The sequence below is a fragment of the Typha latifolia genome, chromosome 2 (assembly GCF_019914945.1).
Source record: "Typha latifolia isolate L0001 chromosome 2, TyphaL0001v2, whole genome shotgun sequence".
Lineage (NCBI taxonomy): Eukaryota > Viridiplantae > Streptophyta > Magnoliopsida > Poales > Typhaceae > Typha > Typha latifolia.
The window spans coordinates 15,876,733-15,899,927 of record NC_133087.1 but is presented as its reverse complement, the minus strand read 5'-3'; the positions used below and the strand labels follow the sequence as shown (position 1 = coordinate 15,899,927).

Below are 23,195 nucleotides of genomic sequence, written 5' to 3'. Positions count from 1 at the left end.
ACCACATCACCATTGAACTGGCAATTACTTTTGTGTCTGAGTAGAGAATCAAAATGCTGCGGTGAGATCTCATCTAAAGTTTTGAACTGTCCTCTCTGCTTCTGACTTGGCTTGAATTTAGGCTCTCTGGAATTGCAAAAGGACGAATCTTTGGCAACTCTGTTCCAGGTAAGGGTCTTCTTATATAGACAATGTTACCGAGAATGTTTTCTTTCTTTGCATGAGCAGAGTATAGTTTGCAAATTTTTGATTTTGACATGCATAATTACTATTACTTAGGTGTACATATATTCCTCGCATATATATATATATATATATCTTCTTGATTTCTGATATTTCCCTGATTACTTTTAAATATTCTCCTCTGAAACGTTTAGAATTACATATATTAGATCGAAGTCGATATGCACGAAACAAACTTAATCTTGTCCTCATAGGTATGTCTACATACACACAAAAGGATAAACGTGAGTGGCGGTAGTTTTGTCAAGGGAGCTCGTTTCGCACCGTAGTAGTTATAACTATTCTTAAAAAGAAAGGCAAAAAAAAAAATCATATGTTTTTTTAATTTAAACAAAACAAAACAATACAAAACTACTCGAGCTTCTTTCTCTACCTCTCTATTTTTGTTTTGATTTTGGTTTTTTATTTCTTATTGCCACCACGTAAATTTATCGATATATCGGTAAATCCTCTGTTAGTTGTACAATTAGGATCGTTGGCTTAACTTTTAGCAGCAGTCAAAACCCAGTTCTATTAACCTCGGGCTTCATAGCCATCCTTTCCATAAGAAATAATTTTAGTGACCCGAATTTAGATTCACAGCAGTCAATAGCATTTGCTGCTTTTATACACCTTCCATGGGATGCTTACCAAGTTACCAACCATTACCTATTAACCACTCGGATTTGCGACAGGCAACAGGTCTAGAGAGAGTCAACGATCAACTTCTCAAACATCTCTTCGCATTCACTCCTCCAAGTGAGGAAACCCGTGATATTGCTACAAGTCCAGCGTGTCCTCGCTCTTCTTTTTCTCCAGAGAAATAGCTCTCTCTCTCTCTCTCTCTCTCTCTCTCTCTCTCTCCCCACCACACAAACCCAAACGATTCCGCCCCCGTGAGCTCTTTGCCCCCATCAGCTTCCTCTCTCCATTGAAGAAAAGGTATGGCTGTCCATCCATCTAGACCCATCGACCAACTACCCCAAACCACGAGGTCTTTGCACGTAAGACGCAGGCAAGAAGTCATCGCCTTTCCATCTCTCTCCCCTTCTCGTAATGCATGCACACGTAAAAAGGATCCACTGTTGACATACTGCACAAGCCTACCTTTCATATGATCTCTAGCTAACCTCCTCTATAAACACAATCCTCCCTCTTCCCTGGATGCTCGAATCCATATAGGACGTGAATGGCGACCGGTTCCTCTTCTCCGACCGGTCACCACTACGTCGACATCCACCCAGTGCTCCTGCACGACGATCATGACGGCCGCCGGAGCAAGCTCGGGAAGCAACCCAATAGCCCCGTCAAGTTCCGAGGAGGAGACAGAAAGCCGCGGATAAACCGACAGGTCTCTCTCGGGACCGGCGTGGCGGTGTTCGGCATGGAGAAGGAGAGAAGGGACGGCAACGGCGGGGGCAACAAAAGGGAGGGCCCGAGGTCTCTATCGCGGAGCGGCAAGAGCTTAGGCGGTCTCGGGGTCGGCGGGGATGCCGTCTCCCGGAAGGGCGATTTCAGCATCTTCCGCACTAAGTCAACGATCAACAAGCAGAATTCCATGCTTCCATTGAGGAAGGAGAGCGAGCTTATTCCACAGGAGACGGAGGTCGGGGACGATCGAATAAACCAGAGCGTCCCCGCCGGGAGATACTTCGCCGCCCTTAGAGGCCCAGAGCTCGACCAAGTTCGGGTAAGGTCAACAACACATATTTCAGTACCATTTTCTTTGTTTCAAAAAATAATAATAAATAAATAAAAACTTAACGATGTTTCGATTAAACCGATGTCACTAGAATAAACTTAAATAAATATGATCCTCGAACAATAAACTACATTATCATTGGAGGTAATTAACTAGAGCCCTTTAAAATTCATCTTTCATGGTATACAGGACTACGAAGACATACTGTTGCCGAAAGACGAAGTATGGCCGTTCCTCCTCCGGTTCCCCATCGGGTGCTTCGGCATCTGCCTCGGCCTCGGGAGCCAGGCCATCCTCTGGGGCGCCCTCGCCTCCAGCCCGGCCATGTCTTTCCTCCACGTCAGCCCAGTCATCAATCTCTCCCTCTGGCTCCTCGCCCTCGCCATGCTCGTCTCCGTCACCGTCACCTACGCCTGCAAGTGCGCCTTCTACTTCGAGGCCGTCCGCCGCGAGTACTTCCACCCAGTCCGCGTCAACTTCTTCTTCGCCCCCTGGATCGCCTGCATGTTCCTCGCGATCGGCGCCCCCCGCCGCTTTTCCCCGAAGCAGCTCCACCCCGCCGTCTGGTGCGCGCTCGTCGCGCCGGTGTTCTTACTCGAGCTCAAGATATACGGGCAGTGGTTCTCCGGAGGGAAGCGGCGGCTGTGCAAGGTGGGGAACCCGTCGTCGCATCTGTCGGTGGTCGGGAACTTTGTCGGGGCTATACTGGCGGCGAAGGTGGGATGGGAGGAGGCCGGTAAGTTCTTGTGGGCGGTGGGGTTGGCCCACTACCTCGTGGTGTTCGTGACGTTGTACCAGAGGCTGCCGACGAGCGAGGCGCTGCCGAAGGAGCTGCACCCCGTGTATTCCATGTTCATCGCCACGCCGTCGGCGGCGAGCATCGCGTGGTACACGATCTACGGTTCGTTCGACGCCGTGGCCAGGTCGTTCTACTTCATCGCCTTGTTCCTCTACATTTCGCTCGTCGTGCGGATCAACTTCTTCCGGGGCTTCAAGTGAGCTACTTATCAATCCAATACTCTTTCTTTTTTCTTTAACACGTTAATTGTCATTGCAAATAAAGCCGTTAACGTTATTAAGATTTTTTTTTTATAAAAAAACACTTTTTGATTCCTCTTGACTGCAGGTTCTCGGTGGCGTGGTGGTCGTACACGTTTCCCATGACGACTGCATCGTTGGCCACCATCAAGTACGCTGAGGAGGTCCCTTGCTTCTTAAGCAAAGGCCTCGCCCTCAGCCTCTCCCTCATGTCCTCCACCATGGTCTCCGTCCTCTTCGTCTCCACCCTCCTCCACGCCTTCCTCTGGAAGTCTCTCTTCCCCAACGACCTCGCCATCGCCATCACCAAGAAAAAGACCAACACCGGTGCCAAGTCGTCGCAGGGGCAGGAGAAGAAGGTCGTTAAGAAGACGTACGACATCAAGCGCTGGGCGAAGCAGACGCCGCTTTCGCTCGTCTCTTCCATCACAAAGAGTAGCTCTGCGGAGAAGGACTCGGACGGGAAGTAGAGAATAAGAAGGAGAGGGACGAGTCAATTAATACTGATCGAGACCGTAGTCAACAAGTATACGTGGTTAGTGTAAAGGGTTGTGCAATTCTTTTGCCATATGAAAGATTACAAGGACTTGAGAAAAAATTAGTAGATATCTTTGGTTATTCTTAAAGTGTACTTTTGTTACTTTTAGTTGTATATTGTAATGGCTTGATAATAGAATCTTCCTTTTTTTTAATTAAAATTTTGACGAATGACAATTTGCCTAAAAGAATTCAATGCTGAGAATATTATTGCGAGTTATAGGATGCAAAGGAAGTACTCTATAGAAAAATGTCAAAAAGGATAATATATTGTTACTCTACTTCTTGAACCATGACTACAGTCACACATCAGCTTGTAGGTTTCTTACCTTTTAGAGAGTCTGTTCACAGATCACAATGGACAAGCAGAGTTAAAACTTCCAAACACATCTCAGGAAAAAAAAAAGGTTAATGATTGCTGTTGCACAGTAAATAGACAACACCAACAGCCGTATATAGAAATGCATTTATTGATTAAAGACATTCCAAACAACTGAGCAAGATCAGAATTTACATACTATCAGTGTTTGTTAGATACAATTGGCGACCTATAGTTCTTATTTCTTCCTTGAAACAAGGAAGATGAAGAGAAAAATAAATCGTCTCTCTATTCTTTCACATTGGCCACTAAAAGCTTCCGGCCACAATCCTCTGCGCTATCCACCAAATTACTCCTTCAAATATCGATGGTACCTATCGAACTATTTGTAAATCACCGTGAATGCATATTGATTAGCGTGGAAGAGACATAAGTGATTGCGCGTTATGTACTTCCAATTGCAAAATCAACTCGGTGTGATTCAGAATCTTAACTAGAAATGCTTGCAACTAACTGAGCTCATCCTCTGCTTGGAGTGCTTGGAGAGCTCTCTTGGCACAGACCGTTATGGCCGCCGTGGCAGCTGCAGCTAATAAAAAGCCAATGACATCATAGATGACCTGCTCCACTGAGAGAAAGCCACCCTGGTTGGTTGCGTCGGCCAAGCTACGGAGCAGTCTCCCACTGTTCTCAAAATGATAAAACACAAAATCAAAGAAGATCAGTTAAAAACAGAAACAGAGAAACCATTTCCACTATTAAAAGCATGTAAATGCACACAAATTAGAAAGAAAACAAGAAAAGAGGTCAACTAAGGAGTCAATGTTGGATGTATTATGCACCTACTGTTGTCCCTTGAAAAACTTATCTCATTTGTTGTTCAGATTTCAGAGCATAATGAATAACCTGTAAGAGTCTCACTTCAAAAAGAATAGAGTATAATTTCAAAATATTTTTATCTAATTAGACATTTAAATACTCAGGATTCTTTCACAAAGATGCATATCAAATAAATTTTACACAGCTACTTGAGAATGACAGTGTCGTCAACTAAGAGAAGTATAACCTACTAAAATAGAAAGAAATTTCTGCAAAGCAAATACAAAATAAGTGCAAATTTTGTTACACATTCAAATCACCAGTACCTTCTCATTTCTCACAGCTAAACAATTCATAGGGAAGAAATCCTCTATCCAGTTCAAATAGAAATGCCATTTCCTATATAAACCAAAGATTCTTTTCCTTCAACTTGCAGCCTTCAAGGCTATGAAGATGGATTTATGAATCTAAGACATAAAGAAGCACGCCAATCTGGAAGTGAAAAGAAATAAAAGGCTTTGCAGATCCCATGTGACAAATAGTTGCTCTATTATCACTATAAGATATTTCAAGGACGTGCCATCCTATCTTTTATTATAATTTCCCAATAGCAGTCTATTACGTGTCTCTCTGAGTTTTGTTGGCCACCTCTTGAAGTATGTTGAACACAACCTGCTCTAGCAGTACACTACATCATAAGTTGCCCAACATCTTCAGATGCTTTTCCTTCAAAATATGGTTGAATCTTGAATGTCTTCAATATTCATCTGGTTCTCCTGGGTTAACATTTTAAATATTGACATTGTTCTGATTACACTGTGCAGCCTAAAAAATTCTACACACACAATAAATGCTCAGAGCTTCAGCAGTACAGTAAACTAATATTCAACCAACTGTGAACCACATAAATTAGAGGGTTACGTTGAAAAATCCAAACCCCATTTGGTTCCTTGTGAACATATAATACTATAGTAGCATAGGCTATGCAAGCATGCAACATGTAGCTTGTTACAAGGACCAGAGCTAGTAGATAATAGGTAACATAGCAGCAATAACACGATACCAGTAGTTCCAAACAACAATCCTTCCAGTCATTTGAACTTTGAAGACTTGTTAACTAAACCACCAAAAGTTCACCTTAAATAAGACCTAGCAGATGGCCAATTTGAAAGAAGAATATGTTTTTTCTTTTTTTGTTGGACCCCAACTGGTTATGTTGATTCATTGCAGTTTTGCACTGATGTGCTACCAAATCAGATATAACTATCTCCCTGTGCATTCCGAGATGATAAATTCTTTGAATCCTTTGGTGGAGCCTAACCAATGAAATTTACCCCTTAAAGATGATCGCCTGTCATATGAGTCAATAGGTCATGAAAAGAGTTCCTTTGAACGAACCCAAAAGAATCGGAAGATATCTCTTTTATATAAGAAAATCGTCTTTTATTTAAGAACTCACCATTATTACATTACCTTTATTTACAGAAGTAATGCTGAGTCCTCACTAGTGAGCATCATAATGCCTCCCCATGTAGAAGTTACTAGAAGTATCCTAAGTACCGAAGCCATGCCCATATCCATTATTGTTTTATTAGTTTTGGAGATTAGATGGTTGAAAAAAGTACTAAAATTTTTTTAAAACATCATTTGCACCATATTTAACAAGATTTATATCTTCTATGTATCTGAAAAGGACATAATGTGCTAAGTATTCAACCTAACTTATTGCAAAAAAAAATATAAATCTGTAATTTATATCGAGGAAACTAAAATGTGTAAACAACATAAAGCTCTAACACCAGTCACCTTCATATTGGTACAGTTGCTTGAATTGAAGCCACAATCCCATTTGCCTATGATGATATCAGTCTCCATGAGCGGTGAAATCAATTTTGCCAAACCTAGTGGATTCGATTACATTAGCTTCTCCAAGCATTTATCTACCTTAATGGCTCTCCAACTTCAACAACCTAGAGCTGACATTTCTTCTAAAATATGAAATGGCTGCTTGGGAATTAGCATCCAGGATATTGTAGTTTTAGCTCTGACATAAGTCCTCACAATTATCAAAGGATAAAACTCAATTAGATACAAACTTAGGTCCTTTATAAGCATTGTATGCCTTCCCTCATCTACTTAGACCAAAACACCGAAAACCTTCTGAAATAGTAACAATCCTAAATTCCAATAAAGTAGTTAGTTGTCATTGAAAAAGCATCAAGAAGGAAAAGATTAAGTGTGCCAATATGAGTAGAAAAGGCACGATGAAGGATAAAGTGTTATATCATGAAAAAGGGCGGGATTCAATTCAACTAGGATAAACTGTACCAAAATGTGATATAGAGAAACAATTAAAGTATCTAATTATGTTAAAAATTGCTTGGTAATCTCAAATCTATTTGCACAAAACAAGCTAGTGAAAACGTCAACCTAACAGTAAAATAAGATATTTTAAGTTACAAGAATGCTCCAAGCAAGTACCATATAGGTAGATAATATTAGCAGCTCATAGAACTATATGAAAAGAAAAGATCAGGTTACAAGGAGAAATCCAAACCTGTAAATTGTAAGAAAAGTTTCATGCACTGTTCCAGCCATTGAACCACAAATATACGGACCATATTTAACATTTGTAGCCACAGATGCATAGTTGAAAATAATATATGGAAATGGAGAAATCCTTATTAAAGCAACAGCCTTAAATTGATGAGACCAATCTCCCTCACCAGCAAGTCTAACAATAGCTGCTTTCTTTGGCCATTTTTCCAGCCGCCTCTGCACAATAATCATCAAAAAGAAACATTAGCCACTAATTTGCTGCGATCTATTTAAATATTGAAAAGAAAAGGAATAGGAAGTAGGGACTAACATGTATTCTATGACGAAAGAGAGAACCAATGAGAAAAGGCAATGACATGCCGATGCTTATTGCTCCAGTAATTAGCAAAAAACCATAACCATATCCAAAAGTCATCCCTGCTAACCACATACAAGGAGAAGAAGGCAACAATAAACTCGGAAATAAAGCAATAGATGCAAAAAGTATCAACCCAAGAACTGGTGTGCAAAATGTAGTCATCTCCCAGTCCAGAATTGGTATGACCACCTGCCAAGATCAACAAATATCGCTCAAATATCACTCAAATTGGGTAAAAACTACCTAATTCCCTATGCCATAAGCACATTAACAAAAAAAAAAAGTTGGACCTTTTTTATAATCACAGGAAGGGCAAAGAAGAAGAAAGCCGCCGCTGCTCCCAATATGCAAAGGCATAAGACAACCACCTTTAGCCACCATCGAACAGACCTCCACTTCCCCTGCGGGCAATGGGATCCCAATTCCATCCCCCCACTCTCCAATGCATCGGATTGCGGTAAACGCACGTAGTCTCCATTCCAATTCCCCATCCCAGCCGTCGGATCCGAAGCCACCATACCATCCACGGACTCCACAATCGTAATCAGCAACAATCGACGGATCGAAAAATTCCTAAGAAGAGGGTAGAGATCGAGGCGTTTAAGCGAAACCCTAGAGATCGGGGGGAAGAAGTGGAGGTATTTTGGGTTGGAATAGCATTAGAGTAACGGCATCATCAGAGGAGAGATGCATAAGATTTTGGTATCAGTGGGGAAAAAAAAGTTAGTAGGGTCCACCTTCTACGAGTAATTGAATTGTGGTCATTTTTATTTGTGTTTAAAATCACCATGCAGCAAGTTCATTTGTTCAATTTTTTTTTTAATTAACTGAGAGATATACCGATCTTACAAAGGGATCAAACGATTGTCTTCGACTTAATATTTTTTTTCCTATTTGAATACCGAGCTACTCTTCCAAATTAACCGCACTGTCGAGATAAATATTTAGATAGTGACAATAATATAATGAATAGACTATCTACATCTACAACCATAAGAACTGAGTGCATGATGACATTTGATAGTGAATTATGAATCCATCATGTGTAGTTTCAATTCGTGTCATTTGCTCATCAATAAATGGACCATTTGTTACATACATAGACACATGACAAATATTTTCTACCATCAAATAAATTTTCTGTAATTTCTATCTCTTTGCTTTTAAACACATCCAAGCAATTGGTATTCGAATTCATCAACATAGATAGGTGTCCGATAAAAGTTGAAATGATAGTAATAGCTAGGCCTAATAGTTGTCGTCACTGCTCGATAGTGGGAGCTAAACACGTGGGAGAAATGAAGTAGCTTATATAGAGAACTCGGTAAAATTTTACGGTATTAAATTAAGTATTATTTTATTTTTTTTTCCTGTCTTAGTGTAGCTATAGTTGCGATAGTGGAGTGCTTTAGTAACCGCACACCCCATGGCAATGGTTATTCCATGTAAATTTTTTTTTCTTTTTCCTGTTAATTCATGGCAAGAAGAATCCCCTGCGTGTGTATTTTTTTAATAAAAATATCATATATATTGAGCAATTATAAGTTAAATAAGAAGCATTATAAGGGTTATTAACAAAGAAATTTATTTTACAAGCTTGCCTGACCATTTATTATTAGACGAGGATTTGGTATAGAGATAACAAGCTTGGGTCTAGGGGTGACAAATTTTGACCCAACCCGATAACTCGACGTGATAACTCGGCTCTTAATCGGATTTAAGTTTAGTATAATCGAGTGAGTTCGGATCATAAATAAATTATTTAAGCAATATCACCTTTGGATTGAGCATAAAAAGCCGAGCTTACTAAATATTTTTGCTTACTTTCTAAAGAAAATACTTACATACGCTTTCTTTAGTCCACAAATTATTGGTGTGGAACTAAATAACAATAGCAAAAACTTAAAAAGGATTGGACACGTGTCAGGCAGCCGACGAGTGCAACGGACTAGATAGGGCAGGCAAAATCTTAGCCCTATTTGCTTCTCTAAGTATATAAACAAATTTAAAGGCCTTACACCTCCAAGGAATTCGCTTCCAATATTAGCCGGTGCATAGCATTGATAGAAGAAGTGGGGTGCATATTATTTCCAAATTTGCCAAAGCATAGAGATCTATGATAATTAAATAACCACTTCTCTTAATATAGATAATTTATATATAATATTTAAAATTCCGGAACTGGCAGGGGCCGCGCGTGCGCGTACCCCCTCTAGCACAAATTATGACGTCCACTCTCCCACTTGGGGAGATGGTAAGCCAGCGCTCCTCCCACGTGCAATGGAGGCCACTGGCCTAGGCCATGAGCCTTCTTGATCGCCCATTTGACCCCGTCCAGGTAAGTATGGTTCACCGTCCACCCCACGCCTCCTTTTATTGGCCCCTCGTTCTCGTCCTGTTTCTCGAGCGCCCGATGTGGGACTAATCTACACGTCATGTGACGTCGATGGCACACTTTTAACTCGTTGAATGGAAGCTGATCCGAAACACCTTTTTAAGTCTCGAGGGCAGTCATGCATGAGACTTAGGATGCCACTGCATACACTATACATTGATAGTCGTCTACGTTTCATATCCTAGCAATGTATGGAACTCAAGAGAACATGCATGACTTCAAGAAAACTAACCTCAAGAAGCATTGAATTCGACGACTGAGACTGAGAAGCACCAAGGATAATTCACAGAGCACATGGAACTCAAGCTTCAAGGTTTGACAATTGTTGTAAACTATCTATAATCCTACCCATGGAGATTTGAGAATATTGTAATTCAAATGCTTGTAAGGATTTGGAATTACTTATGATTGTAGTAGTAGTTTATTTATCTAGGATCACATACAGATGAAGCTTCCTAATTCTTATACTCTACGACAAACCACTGCTTCTCGAGATCTCCATCTTCTATTTCTCTTTAATTGTATTTTACTATGTGTGATTTAACTTAATTTTAAAAAACTCATATACACTTTTAACAAATATAATCTTAACGAAAGTATAATAATTATTTTATTTATCATATTTGACCACATTAGACTTTTTAATGCATCTAAAATAATAGCGATAAAATTTTAGATGGCAGTATAATATTACTTAAATCTATAGCTAATTATTATGTACAAATTCAAATATTAAAACGGATATGAAATCTCAGCCCATGTTTCACAAAATTCGGATTCCGGGATCTGATCGGATCGAATATTACCCAACCCGTTTTCATAGATAGCTAAACGGACCTGATCCGATGTTATTTAATCCGCATCCGATTCATCCGTGATTGTGAATTGCTCGACGATGCTCTCTCGAAAGTCGAAACCACCTCACTCCGCCCACGCATGGCATCGCTTTGCTTTCACGCCCCCAAACTCGCCTGCGTGATTCCTTTCCCCGCCGCCGTTAAATCTCCTCTCTAATGGCGCGCCCTCCTCTTCAGTAGCCTCCTCTGAGCCCTACGCTTACCTTATTCTATCTTGGTTCACGATGGAGTTGAGCTTCACAGCTCTGCTGCGCCTTTCGTGGGTCGCGGCGACATTGCCCATTTTAATCGCCTCTTTTCCGCTTCCGTTTACCGGATTCTTGCATCGGATTATCCTCGGACTCGCCTCCAGGGGAAAGATCATGAAGCCTTCTTCCTCTGTGAGTTTTAGTTGAGTAATTATCTTTCTTCGATGCGATTTTGGTCTTTCCTGTGACCTGTTCTCATTACTAAAGCTATCGATGATTCAATACTTTCGAATTTGATCCATCTGGAATCAGCGAGTATATTCATTGTTCGAGCCTATAAGATGCTCTTGTTGAGAGCACACAACGGGTATAATGGATGGTTAACATTTCGGGTTATAACCTTACTATATTGATCATACTCAGGGCATGAAACAAACTAGAAAATTAACTCGTGCAATTGGTCATCGTTGTTGTTATTGTTATTATTGGTATTTATCATTCTTGTTGTTTAATTTCCTGCAGATACGTGAATTTTGGAGCAAGAACCATTGTTTCTTAGATTTTTAATTTAATAACTTTCTTGAGTTGTTAATAATTTTTGCGGCATCCAACTATCTTTCTGACTTGGAACTATTCATTGTCTTGTCCTGCTTTCCTGTTTATGCAATAAGTTCTTATCATCTTTGGACGTACCAAGGGAGTTCTGCATGTGCATGTCAGGCGTGGTGCCTCTATCTTCTTTGAAACACATTTCTTTTGTAGTATTTACAACAAGTTCTTACATACTGCAGAAATTCACCGTGCCGCAGAGATACTTCTTGCATTTTTATGTGGTGGCTACAGTGTTGACAACAAGTTTGGTTATTCCCATATGGCTTTATGCATATGCAAAGATGAGACCATTATCCTTTGAATCATTACACTATTCTACAATAGCCAGCTACTTGACTGGAGGAGGTTCATATCTATTCTCCATTCAGAAAGCTCAATCACCTACTATGGAGCATATGTATCGTGTCTGGCGGACTGTGTTTGTTCTCTTGTTGATGGAAATTCAGGTCTTGAGACGCTTACACGAGACATTAAATGTGTTCCATTATAGCCCTTCAGCTCGAATGCACATTTTGGGTTATCTAACTGGTTTGTTGTACGTTCCCTGAAAGTTTATCTTTATTTTTTTTACTTCCTTTTCAATTTTGAATGAAACAAAGTAGAGGATAGACGGACAAAAAATTTGCTTTTTTGTATTAATATTTTCTATCCAGATATAAAGGCTGTTCATATTTAATGCATAACTTTCTTTATGTTCTTCATGCCATATATTGCTCGTTTATGATTCTCGGTCAGCACACATTAGCGTTGATGCTTAAATAAGAGGTTTGATCTTTTATCTTTGTTATAGACAATTTCTATGTAGGAGCAATAGTTACAGGATTGCTCCTAAGGTGCATGAGACAAATTGCACACAGTAATGTAGATAAACTTTGCCAGATATTTAGCCTTGTGCATTTTAGCTAGATGTACTCTCTTTCTTGATTATGATTTAGACAAAGCATCACCAATTTCTAGGTAGTTGTTGTTGGTCTAACAGTAGATCTTAAATGTTCTGTACAGTCTTCTCAGCTATATCTACTGTTTCTGACATTAAGGCTTAGATTGTGCTGGAGATTTAGCATGATAAATCAGTTAAACTGTTATTTGATTTTACATCTGATGTTATTTTGACTGTTTTATCTTGTTATACTTACTGAACTACTATTCCACTCATGAATAATGGAAGTTGGTTTTAGCGTATCGATTTAGGTTTGGTAATGTTTATTACTTTATTTGGTGACTTTCTTTCAAGTCTTCTGACATACTTTATATCTTTCGTGCTAGCTTTTATATTGGTGCACCTCTATCTCTTAGTAGCAGTTGTATTGCAGAGGCAACTAGTTATGCTGGTGGTAAAATAGCTGAATTCATAGTGAAAGGTCGAGCTAGAATGCATATTGAGGTTGATTGGTGGGCATTGGTGAAGCCTCTTTTGTGTTTAGGATGGTGCCAGTGGGTTGGTGCAGCTGTTTTTATTTGGGGTTGGCTACATCAGCTGAATTGCCATAAAATTCTTGTAAGTTGTAATTTTTTGGTAGTACATTGCTCACATAGATGTCCTCTGAAGTTTCCAACATGTTGGGCATTTGCCACTTCTAATATGCATCTTTCAAATATCACATATGACTTAATTGAGTGCCTTCTTTTGCAGGGCTCTCTGCGTGAAGGAAAAAGAAATGATGAATATGTGATTCCTCATGGTGACTGGTTCAACTATGTCTCTTCCCCACATTACCTTGCTGAAATAGTAAATCTCATGCCTTTTATTTTTCAATTTATAGGAGAAAATTTAAAAATTGATAAGTTTCAAATATAATCTTTCTGCTTTAAAATTAGAAAAACCAGTTCCTCATGGTGACTGGTTCAACTATGTCTCTTGCCCACATTACCTTGCCGAAATAGTAAATCTAATGGTCTTTTATTTTGAATTCATTGGAGAAAATTTAAACTGATAAGTTTCTAATATAACCTTTCTGCTTTAAATTTAGGAAGCCCAGTTTCTTTGTAATTATTTACTTGATGTAGAAAATGGTTTGTCACCCTATATTTTTTACAGATACAATTTTTGAAGTGTGATCTTTAATAGTCAAGTGTCTACCTCAATTTTATGTACATACCAACATAAGATTCCTCAAGTTACTCTTTTTAATTATCAAATAAGAGCATTCTTTTGTCTTTCTGTAAAATAGATTAATTGAGAAAACCTTTTTCTTTCTCGGTAGGAACCAAAGATTCAGATTTTCTCCAGTTTATTCTTTATTAAGTGATTCAGATTTCTGCGGTCAACGCTTCTCACATACTTGAGACAGAACCTCTCTTCTGATTGACCAATTATCCCATTGAAAACTTGAAATAAGGAGTAATGCTGTTGTACTAGGGAACTTCAGTGAAATGTCAGTCATAGGCATAGCCGTGTTTACTACAATAATAAGGGGTGGCACCTGGTTGGATTCTTGCTGGATCTGATTACTGATCAGGTAATATTATCAAGGTCAGATCCAGCCATGTAAGATGTGATTCTTGGTATCAGGACACCATGAACTTGATTCAAATCAGATTGGTTGTTGTTTTATCTAGGTTTAATATAGTATTACATATCTATCTGTTAATTCTGATGCAGGTACGTTAGTTCATTGTCATGAACTCATCATTCTCGATGTGCAGGTTATATATGCGGGCATTTTGGTGGCTAGCGGTGGATCAGACATTACAGTGTGGCTTCTTTTCATCTTTGTGGTAATGCCTTACCCTGTATGAAAATAAGAATGATCATCTCACTAGAGAATAATCTTCCAGTGTGAAAAAACTTTTCCGTGACCTCCTTTTGCTACAGGTAGCCAACCTGATCTTTGCCGCAGCTGAAAGTCACAGGTGGTATAAGCAAAAGTTTGAAAACTATCCGCACTCTCGTTGTGCTATAATTCCATTCATATATTAGGGTTGCAGTCAGAAAAGAGGAAAAAAATTTGCTGGCAACTACAATGGGCTATTTTTAGACCAAACCAAGCACCATTTTTGATGTGCTTGGACATTGTACTCACTACTCAGTATATATATATATATATATATATATATATAGCCTCCAAACACTAAAGCAATGTGTTGTATATTATTTGTCTTAAATGATTAGGATTTGACACAGAACAAGGGATGAATTTATTAAATTTTGCTCTTCCATAAGAAGCTCCAACTGAGACGTGTCTCTTTTGTTTAAGAAATGGCTGAGAACCCTTGTCATCATATTTTTTTTCTGTAATATTGTTGATCAGTTTGCATCTAATACAGGGGAACTAAAATTGTCCTTTAAATTGCCGGAATATATAATCATATTGTTTTTTAAAAAAAATTTACAGCAGCCGCCCTAAATTTATCAGAGCCAGGTTTCGATCCTGGGACCTGTGGGTTATGGGCCCACCACGCTTCCGCTGCGCCACTCTGATTGTAAGAAAGAAGTGAATAAACGAGTAATTTATTTAGATGCAAACATAGATTACAACTAACCTTTCCATCCCAATGCAGAATGCGATGCGTAGAAAGAAAACAAAGCAACAGGCAACAGCTACCTATACATATTCACCTCCCCAGCTCTACAGCATTTGCTTCAATACTGAAGCAAAAAAAGGCTTCTTTCTTATTTAGCTCTCTCTGAGATAAATAAAAAAGGTTCTACCTCCCTCTGTTAGGTTTTTCACAAGATGGCACAAGAATTTGGATTCTCTTCCACACTCCGAGTAGAGTAATAATAGTTGGTATATTGGGGTTGGGTAGTATAGTGAGGTTGGGTAGTATAGTAGGGTTGGGCAGTATAGTGGGGTTGGGCAGTATAGTAGGGGTAATAACCCCTGTATGCATTGACAAACTCGTTTATAGTAGGCTCTTTCTTCTTCTCAGCTTCCTCTTTCTTGGGCTCCTCCTCCTTCTTGGCTTCTTCCTTCTTGGGTTCCTCCTCCTTCTTGGGTTCCTCCTTCTTCGGCTCCTCCTCCTTCTTGGGTTCCTCCTTCTTGGGCTCTTCCTGCTTCTTGGGGTCCTCCTCCTTCTTGGGTTCCTCCTTCTTGGGCTCCTCCTTCTTAGGCTCTTCCTTCTTCTCCTCCGGCTTCTCTGGCTCCTTTGCAGGCCCAACAGACACCATGTCTGCAGACCAAAATTTCCTCAGTTTGCTCACAATGTCCACTGGATCCACTGCTCCAATCACTGTCATCTTCATCTCCTTCATGTCCATGGCGATGGAGTCGATCCCTGTGGAATCAATCACAAGTGATCATCACCTTTGACGTTTGTATCATTGTTAACTAAAGGAAGAAGAGAGCAAAGAGAGTGAATAGTACCACGAAGAGTGGACACAGCCTTCATTGCCTTCCTCTTGTCTTTGTTGTCATGCAAATCTAACTTCACAATAATTTTCTAAAGCAAACTAAATAGATCAGAACCAAGTTTTACACTAGAAAGTATGGCGTACATTAACCAAAACCCCAGCAAAGGATCATTCTTCAGATGGCCCAAAAAGTATAAAAGTAAAAAACTAGTAGCCAATGCGTAATAAAGAACAAAGTAAGCCATTAGTATCATATCATATCTCACCTTCATATCTCCTTCCAAGGTACCAGAAGAGAGCACAAGTTGAAGGGGGGAGAGGGAGAGAGAGGAGGAAGAAGAAGTGGTAAGGAAGTCGGAAGTGGGTGCAGAGTCTGAAGGGAAAAAAAAGGAAAGGTGGAGAGAGGTAGGCGAATGCTGAAGCGGATCCGAGTAAGCGAGTGGGTCCGCCACGGAGGAAAAAGAATGAGAGACGTTGGTGGTACTGGTGGTATATGTGAGAGGAAAAAAGAAAAGTTGTAAGTGGGGTTACGCCATCAATCAACATCGCATCTACTCATCCCTTCAAACTTTCTCCAGCTTACAAAATACAAACCGACCTTCTCTTCTTAGGGTCTGCCTGCCTCGCTGCCTATCTTGTTATCTTCAGGCCAAGTTACGTAATCAACCCTCGAACGATGAATGTTTCATGTGATTCAGTATATTATTATATACAACACTCTCAAACAAAAGAAAAGCATATAATATACGCGGCCAGAATCTCAAAATAGACTCACAAATAGGTGCATATAAATGCCAATTAATGATCATTATTGCTCAATCTGCAGAATATTAACGGTGTCGAGAGAATCATTAGTCACCATCCACTTGTTCCTGCAGTAACCAAACAATATTTTAGCTCCTTTTAGTAGTATATTAACTCATTATTCTCGCTCCTTTTAAAAATTAATTTATTAATAATAAGATATAACTATTTTGTCCTAAATTAGACAACACCTAATTATTACTACTATTTTACATCCAATCATAAATATTTTATTATTTGACTTAAAATATTACTAATTTTTAATACAAATTTATTATTATATATTATTTTAGTGTTAAATTTATAACGTATTAAATATAATTATTACCCTTTATGCTAGTAGAATAACTTATACTGATTTTAGCTCTCTTTTTCTGATATTAATAACCAGAGTATTTTTTTTTTATAGAATTAATCTTATTTTTATAGAATTAATCTTATTCTACAAATGAACGAGACCTTAGGCATCCTCAATATAAAAATATGATCATATTTATGATGAATATAGAGTAGACTAAATTGAACTTACAACAACAACATGAGCCATTTGGGGGCGATCATATGAAAGCCAAAGCTTCATGAGCAGAGCTGTGAGCTGACAAATTTATTTAGTTCTGGGTAACAAAAAAAAAAAGAGCTACTGCGTTAGTTGAAAAGGTTGATGGCAGCTGGTAGAATTGAACATTTTGTAGGAAGAAATCCTAAATGCTCCCCGTCTGACTGCACATAGACGTCGCCTTTACATACTTCCTCTACTACTTCAATTGACTTGACACTGCACCAGAAAGAAGATCCACTTTAGACAGAGAATCAAACTGGGCTCCAAAGAATAGGAAAAATGGATGGATGGAGTAATACGAAGACAACAGATGAGTGCAGTCGAACAGAAAGAAATAGCAAAGGTATTGTTAGACATTTTCAATGTTCTTCTGCAAATGAAAAGGCAAAGGGATTAAAATTTGCAATTCAAAAAAAGCGGTAATTTCTGGTTCATATACAAGTTTTGTTGCTAGCAACATTTAACATTGAACCTTTTTCATTTCACCCTCTCTTTCACCATGTTAAATCATTTCTCATAAAAGGCCGTATATATAATGGAATTTGGTCGATACAGAAAATTTTTAAACAGTTTTCCAGCTTTAGCACTCAATTCAAAGGATATTCATTCTTCTCTACTTCTGAATCATAGAAGATGTTTATGCCTATTGTTGCACAATGTTTTTGAATTCTCCGACACTTCATCCTTATTGATGCTTCTATAAGAATTTCTTCCAGTGAAATTAGCTCCGGTAATGTTCTGCAATACTTAATCTCCTCAGACAATTTCTGTTACATTTATCACAAATATTTTTGCCACTTTTTTTCCCTATAGTTTCAATTTAAGCAACATTCAAGTGTTCACCTAGATTCCTAAAATCCAAATAAGAATCACAACCGCCAGAGGAAAATCTTTCATGTCTTCCAAGTTCCAATTAACCAACTGTCAGAGTTCAGATTATATACTATACTGAGGGATTCAGGGGACATCTTCTTATCAACAGTTTTGGCAGCATTTCAATTTTGGCAGCATTTCAATAGTGAGGGATTCAGATTATATACCATAGTGAGGCATTTCAATTTTGGCAGCATTGAGCAAAAGAAAGAACAAAGTAATAAAAAAAAATCTCATGCATGGTCTAGGCCATATGATATTTCCAAGAAAATCATCTTGAAAGTATGTATCAAGTACACAAAGATACAAACATGACCGGAACTTGTAATCTGTGATAAATGGCACATAACTAGCTTAAAAAATTGAGTTTAAAGTAGCTAAAATTTGTTAATTCTTTAAACTTATGACATCAAGAAATTACCTTCTAAAAAATACACCTTTCTCTGATAGATGAGTTCCCTTGTAAAGCTTATGTAGCTTAAGAAGGAAGTCGTACCACTTGAAATCTTGAAGAATCACCACCTAATACATTCAATACAAAGTTAATTAAGATAATATATAGGGTTAAATACATTGTACCCTTTGTACATATGCCAAAAAATATTTTACCCTCTCGTACAATTTTTTATAAAAACCCAGCCCATATACTTTGAATTAAATGAGACTGTTAAATTTCTCATCCAACTTAACATAACCCACCCAAATTACCAAAATGACTCTTTATATTTGGTAGACAATAGGTAATTTTGTTATTTTGATAATTTTATCATATTTGTTATAATTAAAAATAATAATATTTTAGTAATTTTGACGTATTCTATTAAGTTGGACGAAAAATCTAATGGACTTACTTTAGTCAGAAACAAGAGAACTGATTTGGTACCAAAATTATACAAGAGGATAAAGTTATTTTTGGCATAAGAACAAAACGGTAAGATATATTTAGCCCCCAAAATTAACTAAAATAAAATTTCCTCAAACTGATTTCAAGACCAAATCATTAAGCAAACATGGCAAAATTGAGGCACCTCTAGGTTTCCACTAAAAGGATCGGCAGTTGGAGTTATCTTCATACCACCACCAAAGAACTTGGCATTTCCTATGCAGAGAGCAGTGACATTATGTACCACTTCCCAATCTCCTTCATCAACCTGTAGAATGCACACATAGGTCTCTGAATATGATAAACCATATAGCAGAAGATAGCAAGTCAACATGAACGAATACATATTTCCACAAATTGAACTGCTGATGAGCATTACCTTGATTTTGAGATCCCTGTTACTGTGGCCAATAAAGGCTCTCAAAGCTCCTATAACATAACATAAGTTTCCAAATTGCTTATACTTGGAAGCAAAGTAACCGGCCTTTGCACTCCTGTGCGGTTCTCCGAATAGTTAATTTCATAATTAGCAACCTAATTTGCTCAACTTTAAGCTATGAAATAGCTCTATGTTCTTACAAATGAATATCAGCAACATTAACAAAGAAATGTTGTTGTCCACTGGGTCCAGCAATAACACCCACATCTATCTTTGATTTACATCCTGCAAAAAGGTCCTGCTCATAAGTACGAGATGGAAATAAAGAATTTGGCTACTAGCAGTCATACAATCTAATTGACCTTTAAATTATCTGACTATCAAGAATGTTGTTGGTATCAGATGAATATTCAAAGCAATTAGCATACTTGTAAATTGCATTATTCCATGCCCTTTCTCAACCAATTTTATGCAAGTCAATTTTCTTTTTTACACACGTAGATGGTGCATTATATGGTTTTCGTTGGGCTACATGTATGAACCATCTTGCTTCTTCTCAGTTGGCTCTATCTCCAACTTTGATGGAAACTAATCTCTCATTTCATCCCCTCTTAGGAAAAAAGAAAATTCATCTCAGCAACATTATATCGGTTATATCAAATTTTCTGAAACTCGTACAAACTTTATCTTCTCATGCCACCACTAGTCCACAAATAAGATATTTTAACCCAGAAGCCAGAAAATTTATGTATTTCTACATAGTTTACAAATTTTAGTCTAACTGTCTAACTGATGTTTATTGATCAGTAACACCATCAATCGTCAAGGTTTATATTCACCAGTTGCATGTAAAGAATAACTATGGGAATAAGAAAACAATCTATATAAACTGAATATTATATAATTGTACATCAAATGAAGAAACCTCTCACAATCCTGTCGATTGCCTCATATGGATCAGTTTTCCTGATGCATGAACCATACAAATTTGTCATTTAATTGATAATGGAACCGGTAAGTACCAAAAGACCACCATGAACAGAATTGATAAGGACAAACTAACCATCCAAATGTTCTAGCAAAATCTGAACCAGTTCCAAGTGGAATGAGCTGAGAAAGCAGAATCTTAGGTCAGCAGAAAAGATCCATGTATCACAATTCACAAAACATGAAAGAAAATCAGTCTGACAAGTTAGTGAATGGAAAAAAAATAATGTTATTACTCACACCAAGTGCAGTTGAAGGTTCAGGCCCTCGATCAAGAGGAAGGATAGGACTTCCTTCCCAGAAGAAGCCATTCACTACCTGCCAATGACACTTCAATGTAAGGAAAGCATCTAGAAATTTCTTCATTGTTTTACTAAATAAATTCAAGGTGAACGAACAAAGAGAACTCATTAAGGTGCAGGTGAAAGAGTACAGCAACGGTATCAGGCAGTGTTGAACCAATCTCACCACCAAACTAAGGGCCAAAGAAATCACCTTATTATAGAGGAAAAATTAACGAAGTTTGTTATTTTGTGGAGATAATTTTGAAGAAAAGATCAAAACTGACCCTGTTTCATTTGAAACATAAAAAGACGTTCGTTCTAAACAAGTTAGCACCAAAGGGAAAGTTTTTTGTCACTATGCCCTGCTTAAGGAAACCCAGAAAACACAAGGAAAGCTCCCATCCTCTATCAAGCTCCCACAACACATCATTCACAAGGACAAATAACATATCATACCTAACACCAGTATATCATGGAGATATGTTTACCAGTTATTTGACATCTACTATTTCAAAAGCATGGATATGAATCATATGATCAAATAATATAACAATAGCAAAGGATTTCCCCTGTTTGATGCTATATTTCCTCTAGATGACCTGGCATACAGAACTCCCAATGCCAGTCATTTAGCCACGTCTTGTACCCAATCAGAAGTTCACAACAATATAATGGTACGATGGATAATATAGTGGTCCTGCAGCATTTTCCAAATATAGTTTGTTTTACAGATCAAAATCTGTAACGCTACAGTTTTAAGATATAGTTTCTCCACTTGTAAGGATTTAAAGAGTGATAAAATATGTCCGAGGAGATATCTAAACCTCATGAAATGTTCCATCACCACCAACAGCTATCACAGCATCTGCTCCTTCCCTTATTGCCTGCAGCACCAACTTGCGAGTTATTTTCACAAATCTCTTGAGTATAGCACGCACCTCCAAAATAACTATATATACTCTAAGGAAGTTAGTTTATCACCTCCCTTGTTATGTCAACAGCATGGGAAGGACCTGAAGTTATAGACTCGCATACCTGGTCATGGTACAAATATACACAACCAAAAATATCACAAACGCGTAAGATGCATATAAACACGAGAAATCTACTGAATTTATATATTAGTATTTCAATGTTAGGTCTAATTCTATTTAAGGTTAGGAATAACTATAAATCCTCAAAAAGAACAAAATTAGAGCCTGCTATAAAGATGCCTTTAAGATTCCACAAATCCTAAAGCTCTATATTGCTTCAGAGGACAACTCCCGTCTAGTTCCCAAAAATAACCGATTCATAAGAACGAATAGAAACAACCGAGAAATTAGTAAGTAGAGGTAATAGAGAGAAGGGGCTACGTTGTAATGGCCGGCGAGGCGAGTCTTAACATAAGGCAGAAGCTTCTTCCACTCCTTCCCCGTCCGGCCATTAGCACCTACAAGATCCACCAAAGGATTGAGACAACGACATGCGTCAGTAGAAAGAGATAGATAGAGAGAGAGAGAGAGAGAGAGAGAGAGAGAGAGAGAGCGATGATACCCTTGGGATTGACGACGAAGACGCAATCCCTCCTACGGCGAGAGGCACCCGCGCCGCCATTGTTGGCGGCAGCGAGGTCGGAGGAGAGATCAAGAGAGCTCGACTGCTCCATCCTCAGCGAGAGCGAGGGTTTCGGGATCACCGCCGCCGCAATCCCGCACGCCATTCCTTAAAGTATCTCCGATTTCGCCCTTCCCAATGAGATAGAATTGAATTGAATTGAAAGCGGCTCCTTTAATGGCGAGAGTGAGACGATCCAAATTACCCAGAACCAGTAGCTGGCGCTTGCAGGGATTAATAAATGCTTGGAGATTGGAGCGCTCCCGCAAGGTTGGGGGCAAAATGGTAAATTCCATCTTTCAGTCACCATTGCCCATTGCCCATTGCCCATTGCCCATTGCCCAATAATTATTATAAAAAAATTATTTAGTAATTTAATAGTTTAGTAGCTTGGCTCAACGATTTTTATCTAATTCATATTTAATCTTTAGACTCTTAAATAATTAAGCTTAGAATTAAGTTATAACAGGGGGAGTTGAATAATGACCTTCAATAAATAGACGATCGATCATATTAGATGCTATAATATTCGGCTTACATTGGAAAAGAAAATAATATACTTATTTTACAATAGAATTATTATAAGCGATAGAGAATTAAACAGCAGAGTTTGTGATAATATAACACCTTTCGTACCAAAAAGAAACATGGTAAACATAATTTATTATTTTTAAATGGGAAATATTTTACGTTACTTTTAGTATCCTTATAAATCCATCAGATGAGTATCCAAACCTTGTAAACGCACCAAATACTTGGCACATTTTTATGCATTTTCTACTATCTTTATCACGTTGGACATCATATTCATCATGCGTATTTACAAAGAACAAAACAAACGATGCTTAGCATCTCACACTTTCAGATAGTGGCAAAATTATTAGTGACAAATAATATCTGCATCCTCTTTCTTTCTATAGATAATGGATA

The 23,195-nt window shown here is 38.3% G+C and overlaps 5 protein-coding genes and 2 non-coding genes across 7 annotated transcripts; 2 read left to right on the top strand and 5 right to left on the bottom strand.

Annotated features, from left to right (window-relative positions):
• The first annotated feature begins 1,094 nt into the window (after positions 1–1,094).
• On the top strand, positions 1,095–3,668 carry LOC140782581 (guard cell S-type anion channel SLAC1). The gene is made up of 3 exons (XM_073129218.1): positions 1,095–1,912; positions 2,114–2,919; positions 3,051–3,668. The coding sequence occupies exons 1-3, from the start codon at positions 1,412–1,414 to the stop codon at positions 3,430–3,432; spliced, it is 1,689 nt and encodes a 562-aa protein (XP_072985319.1). The 5' UTR covers positions 1,095–1,411; the 3' UTR covers positions 3,433–3,668.
• A 285-nt stretch (positions 3,669–3,953) lies between these two features.
• On the bottom strand, positions 3,954–8,243 carry LOC140782580 (uncharacterized). The gene is made up of 4 exons (XM_073129217.1): positions 7,845–8,243; positions 7,507–7,743; positions 7,195–7,412; positions 3,954–4,502 (listed from the first exon to the last, which is right to left on the bottom strand). The coding sequence occupies exons 1-4, from the start codon at positions 8,070–8,072 to the stop codon at positions 4,328–4,330; spliced, it is 858 nt and encodes a 285-aa protein (XP_072985318.1). The 5' UTR covers positions 8,073–8,243; the 3' UTR covers positions 3,954–4,327.
• Positions 8,244–9,739: 1,496 nt separating this feature from the next.
• LOC140783098 (U1 spliceosomal RNA) lies at positions 9,740–9,900 on the bottom strand. Its single transcript, XR_012108051.1, has one exon. It is a non-coding gene; the product is annotated as a U1 spliceosomal RNA (small nuclear RNA).
• Positions 9,901–10,829: 929 nt separating this feature from the next.
• Positions 10,830–14,782, top strand: LOC140781790 (polyprenal reductase 1-like). The gene is made up of 6 exons (XM_073128003.1): positions 10,830–11,186; positions 11,786–12,141; positions 12,873–13,104; positions 13,240–13,335; positions 14,253–14,324; positions 14,422–14,782. The coding sequence occupies exons 1-6, from the start codon at positions 11,031–11,033 to the stop codon at positions 14,524–14,526; spliced, it is 1,017 nt and encodes a 338-aa protein (XP_072984104.1). The 5' UTR covers positions 10,830–11,030; the 3' UTR covers positions 14,527–14,782.
• A 174-nt stretch (positions 14,783–14,956) lies between these two features.
• Positions 14,957–15,028, bottom strand: TRNAM-CAU (transfer RNA methionine (anticodon CAU)). Its single transcript has one exon. It is a non-coding gene; the product is annotated as a tRNA-Met (tRNA).
• A 13-nt stretch (positions 15,029–15,041) lies between these two features.
• LOC140781791 (uncharacterized) lies at positions 15,042–16,444 on the bottom strand. The gene is made up of 3 exons (XM_073128005.1): positions 16,167–16,444; positions 15,914–15,989; positions 15,042–15,824 (listed from the first exon to the last, which is right to left on the bottom strand). The coding sequence occupies exons 1-3, from the start codon at positions 16,170–16,172 to the stop codon at positions 15,277–15,279; spliced, it is 630 nt and encodes a 209-aa protein (XP_072984106.1). The 5' UTR covers positions 16,173–16,444; the 3' UTR covers positions 15,042–15,276.
• A 734-nt stretch (positions 16,445–17,178) lies between these two features.
• LOC140781789 (sphingoid long-chain bases kinase 2, mitochondrial) lies at positions 17,179–22,476 on the bottom strand. Its single transcript, XM_073128002.1, has 12 exons — positions 22,206–22,476; positions 22,025–22,101; positions 21,651–21,704; positions 21,494–21,553; positions 20,626–20,703; positions 20,462–20,508; positions 20,324–20,364; positions 19,599–19,683; positions 19,399–19,513; positions 19,165–19,287; positions 18,558–18,658; positions 17,179–17,479 (listed from the first exon to the last, which is right to left on the bottom strand). The coding sequence occupies exons 1-12, from the start codon at positions 22,369–22,371 to the stop codon at positions 17,350–17,352; spliced, it is 1,077 nt and encodes a 358-aa protein (XP_072984103.1). The 5' UTR covers positions 22,372–22,476; the 3' UTR covers positions 17,179–17,349.
• Positions 22,477–23,195: the final 719 nt, after the last annotated feature.

Excerpts from the sequence above, each read along its gene's own strand:
- LOC140782581 (XM_073129218.1), top strand. The coding sequence starts at position 1,412 with ATGGCGACCGGTTCCTCTTCTCCGACCGGTCACCACTACGTCGACATC. Across the intron at positions 1,913-2,113 it reads CAGAGCTCGACCAAGTTCGG|GACTACGAAGACATACTGTT; the intron begins GTAAGGTCAACA and ends CATGGTATACAG. Across the intron at positions 2,920-3,050 it reads AACTTCTTCCGGGGCTTCAA|GTTCTCGGTGGCGTGGTGGT; the intron begins GTGAGCTACTTA and ends TCTTGACTGCAG.
- LOC140782580 (XM_073129217.1), bottom strand. The coding sequence starts at position 8,072 with ATGGTGGCTTCGGATCCGACGGCTGGGATGGGGAATTGGAATGGAGAC. Across the intron at positions 7,413-7,506 it reads TCTTTCGTCATAGAATACAT|AGGCGGCTGGAAAAATGGCC; the intron begins GTTAGTCCCTAC and ends ATTATTGTGCAG. Across the intron at positions 4,503-7,194 it reads ACTTTTCTTACAATTTACAG|TGGGAGACTGCTCCGTAGCT; the intron begins GTTTGGATTTCT and ends TTTTGAGAACAG.
- LOC140781790 (XM_073128003.1), top strand. The coding sequence starts at position 11,031 with ATGGAGTTGAGCTTCACAGCTCTGCTGCGCCTTTCGTGGGTCGCGGCG. Across the intron at positions 13,105-13,239 it reads TGAATTGCCATAAAATTCTT|GGCTCTCTGCGTGAAGGAAA; the intron begins GTAAGTTGTAAT and ends CTTCTTTTGCAG. Across the intron at positions 14,325-14,421 it reads GGCTTCTTTTCATCTTTGTG|GTAGCCAACCTGATCTTTGC; the intron begins GTAATGCCTTAC and ends CTTTTGCTACAG.
- LOC140781791 (XM_073128005.1), bottom strand. Across the intron at positions 15,825-15,913 it reads GGCTGTGTCCACTCTTCGTG|GGATCGACTCCATCGCCATG; the intron begins GTACTATTCACT and ends TTGATTCCACAG.
- LOC140781789 (XM_073128002.1), bottom strand. The coding sequence starts at position 22,371 with ATGGCGTGCGGGATTGCGGCGGCGGTGATCCCGAAACCCTCGCTCTCG. Across the intron at positions 21,705-22,024 it reads GCCTCGCCGGCCATTACAAC|GTATGCGAGTCTATAACTTC; the intron begins GTAGCCCCTTCT and ends TACCATGACCAG. Across the intron at positions 17,480-18,557 it reads AAAGGTGTATTTTTTAGAAG|TGTCAAGTCAATTGAAGTAG; the intron begins GTAATTTCTTGA and ends TTTCTGGTGCAG.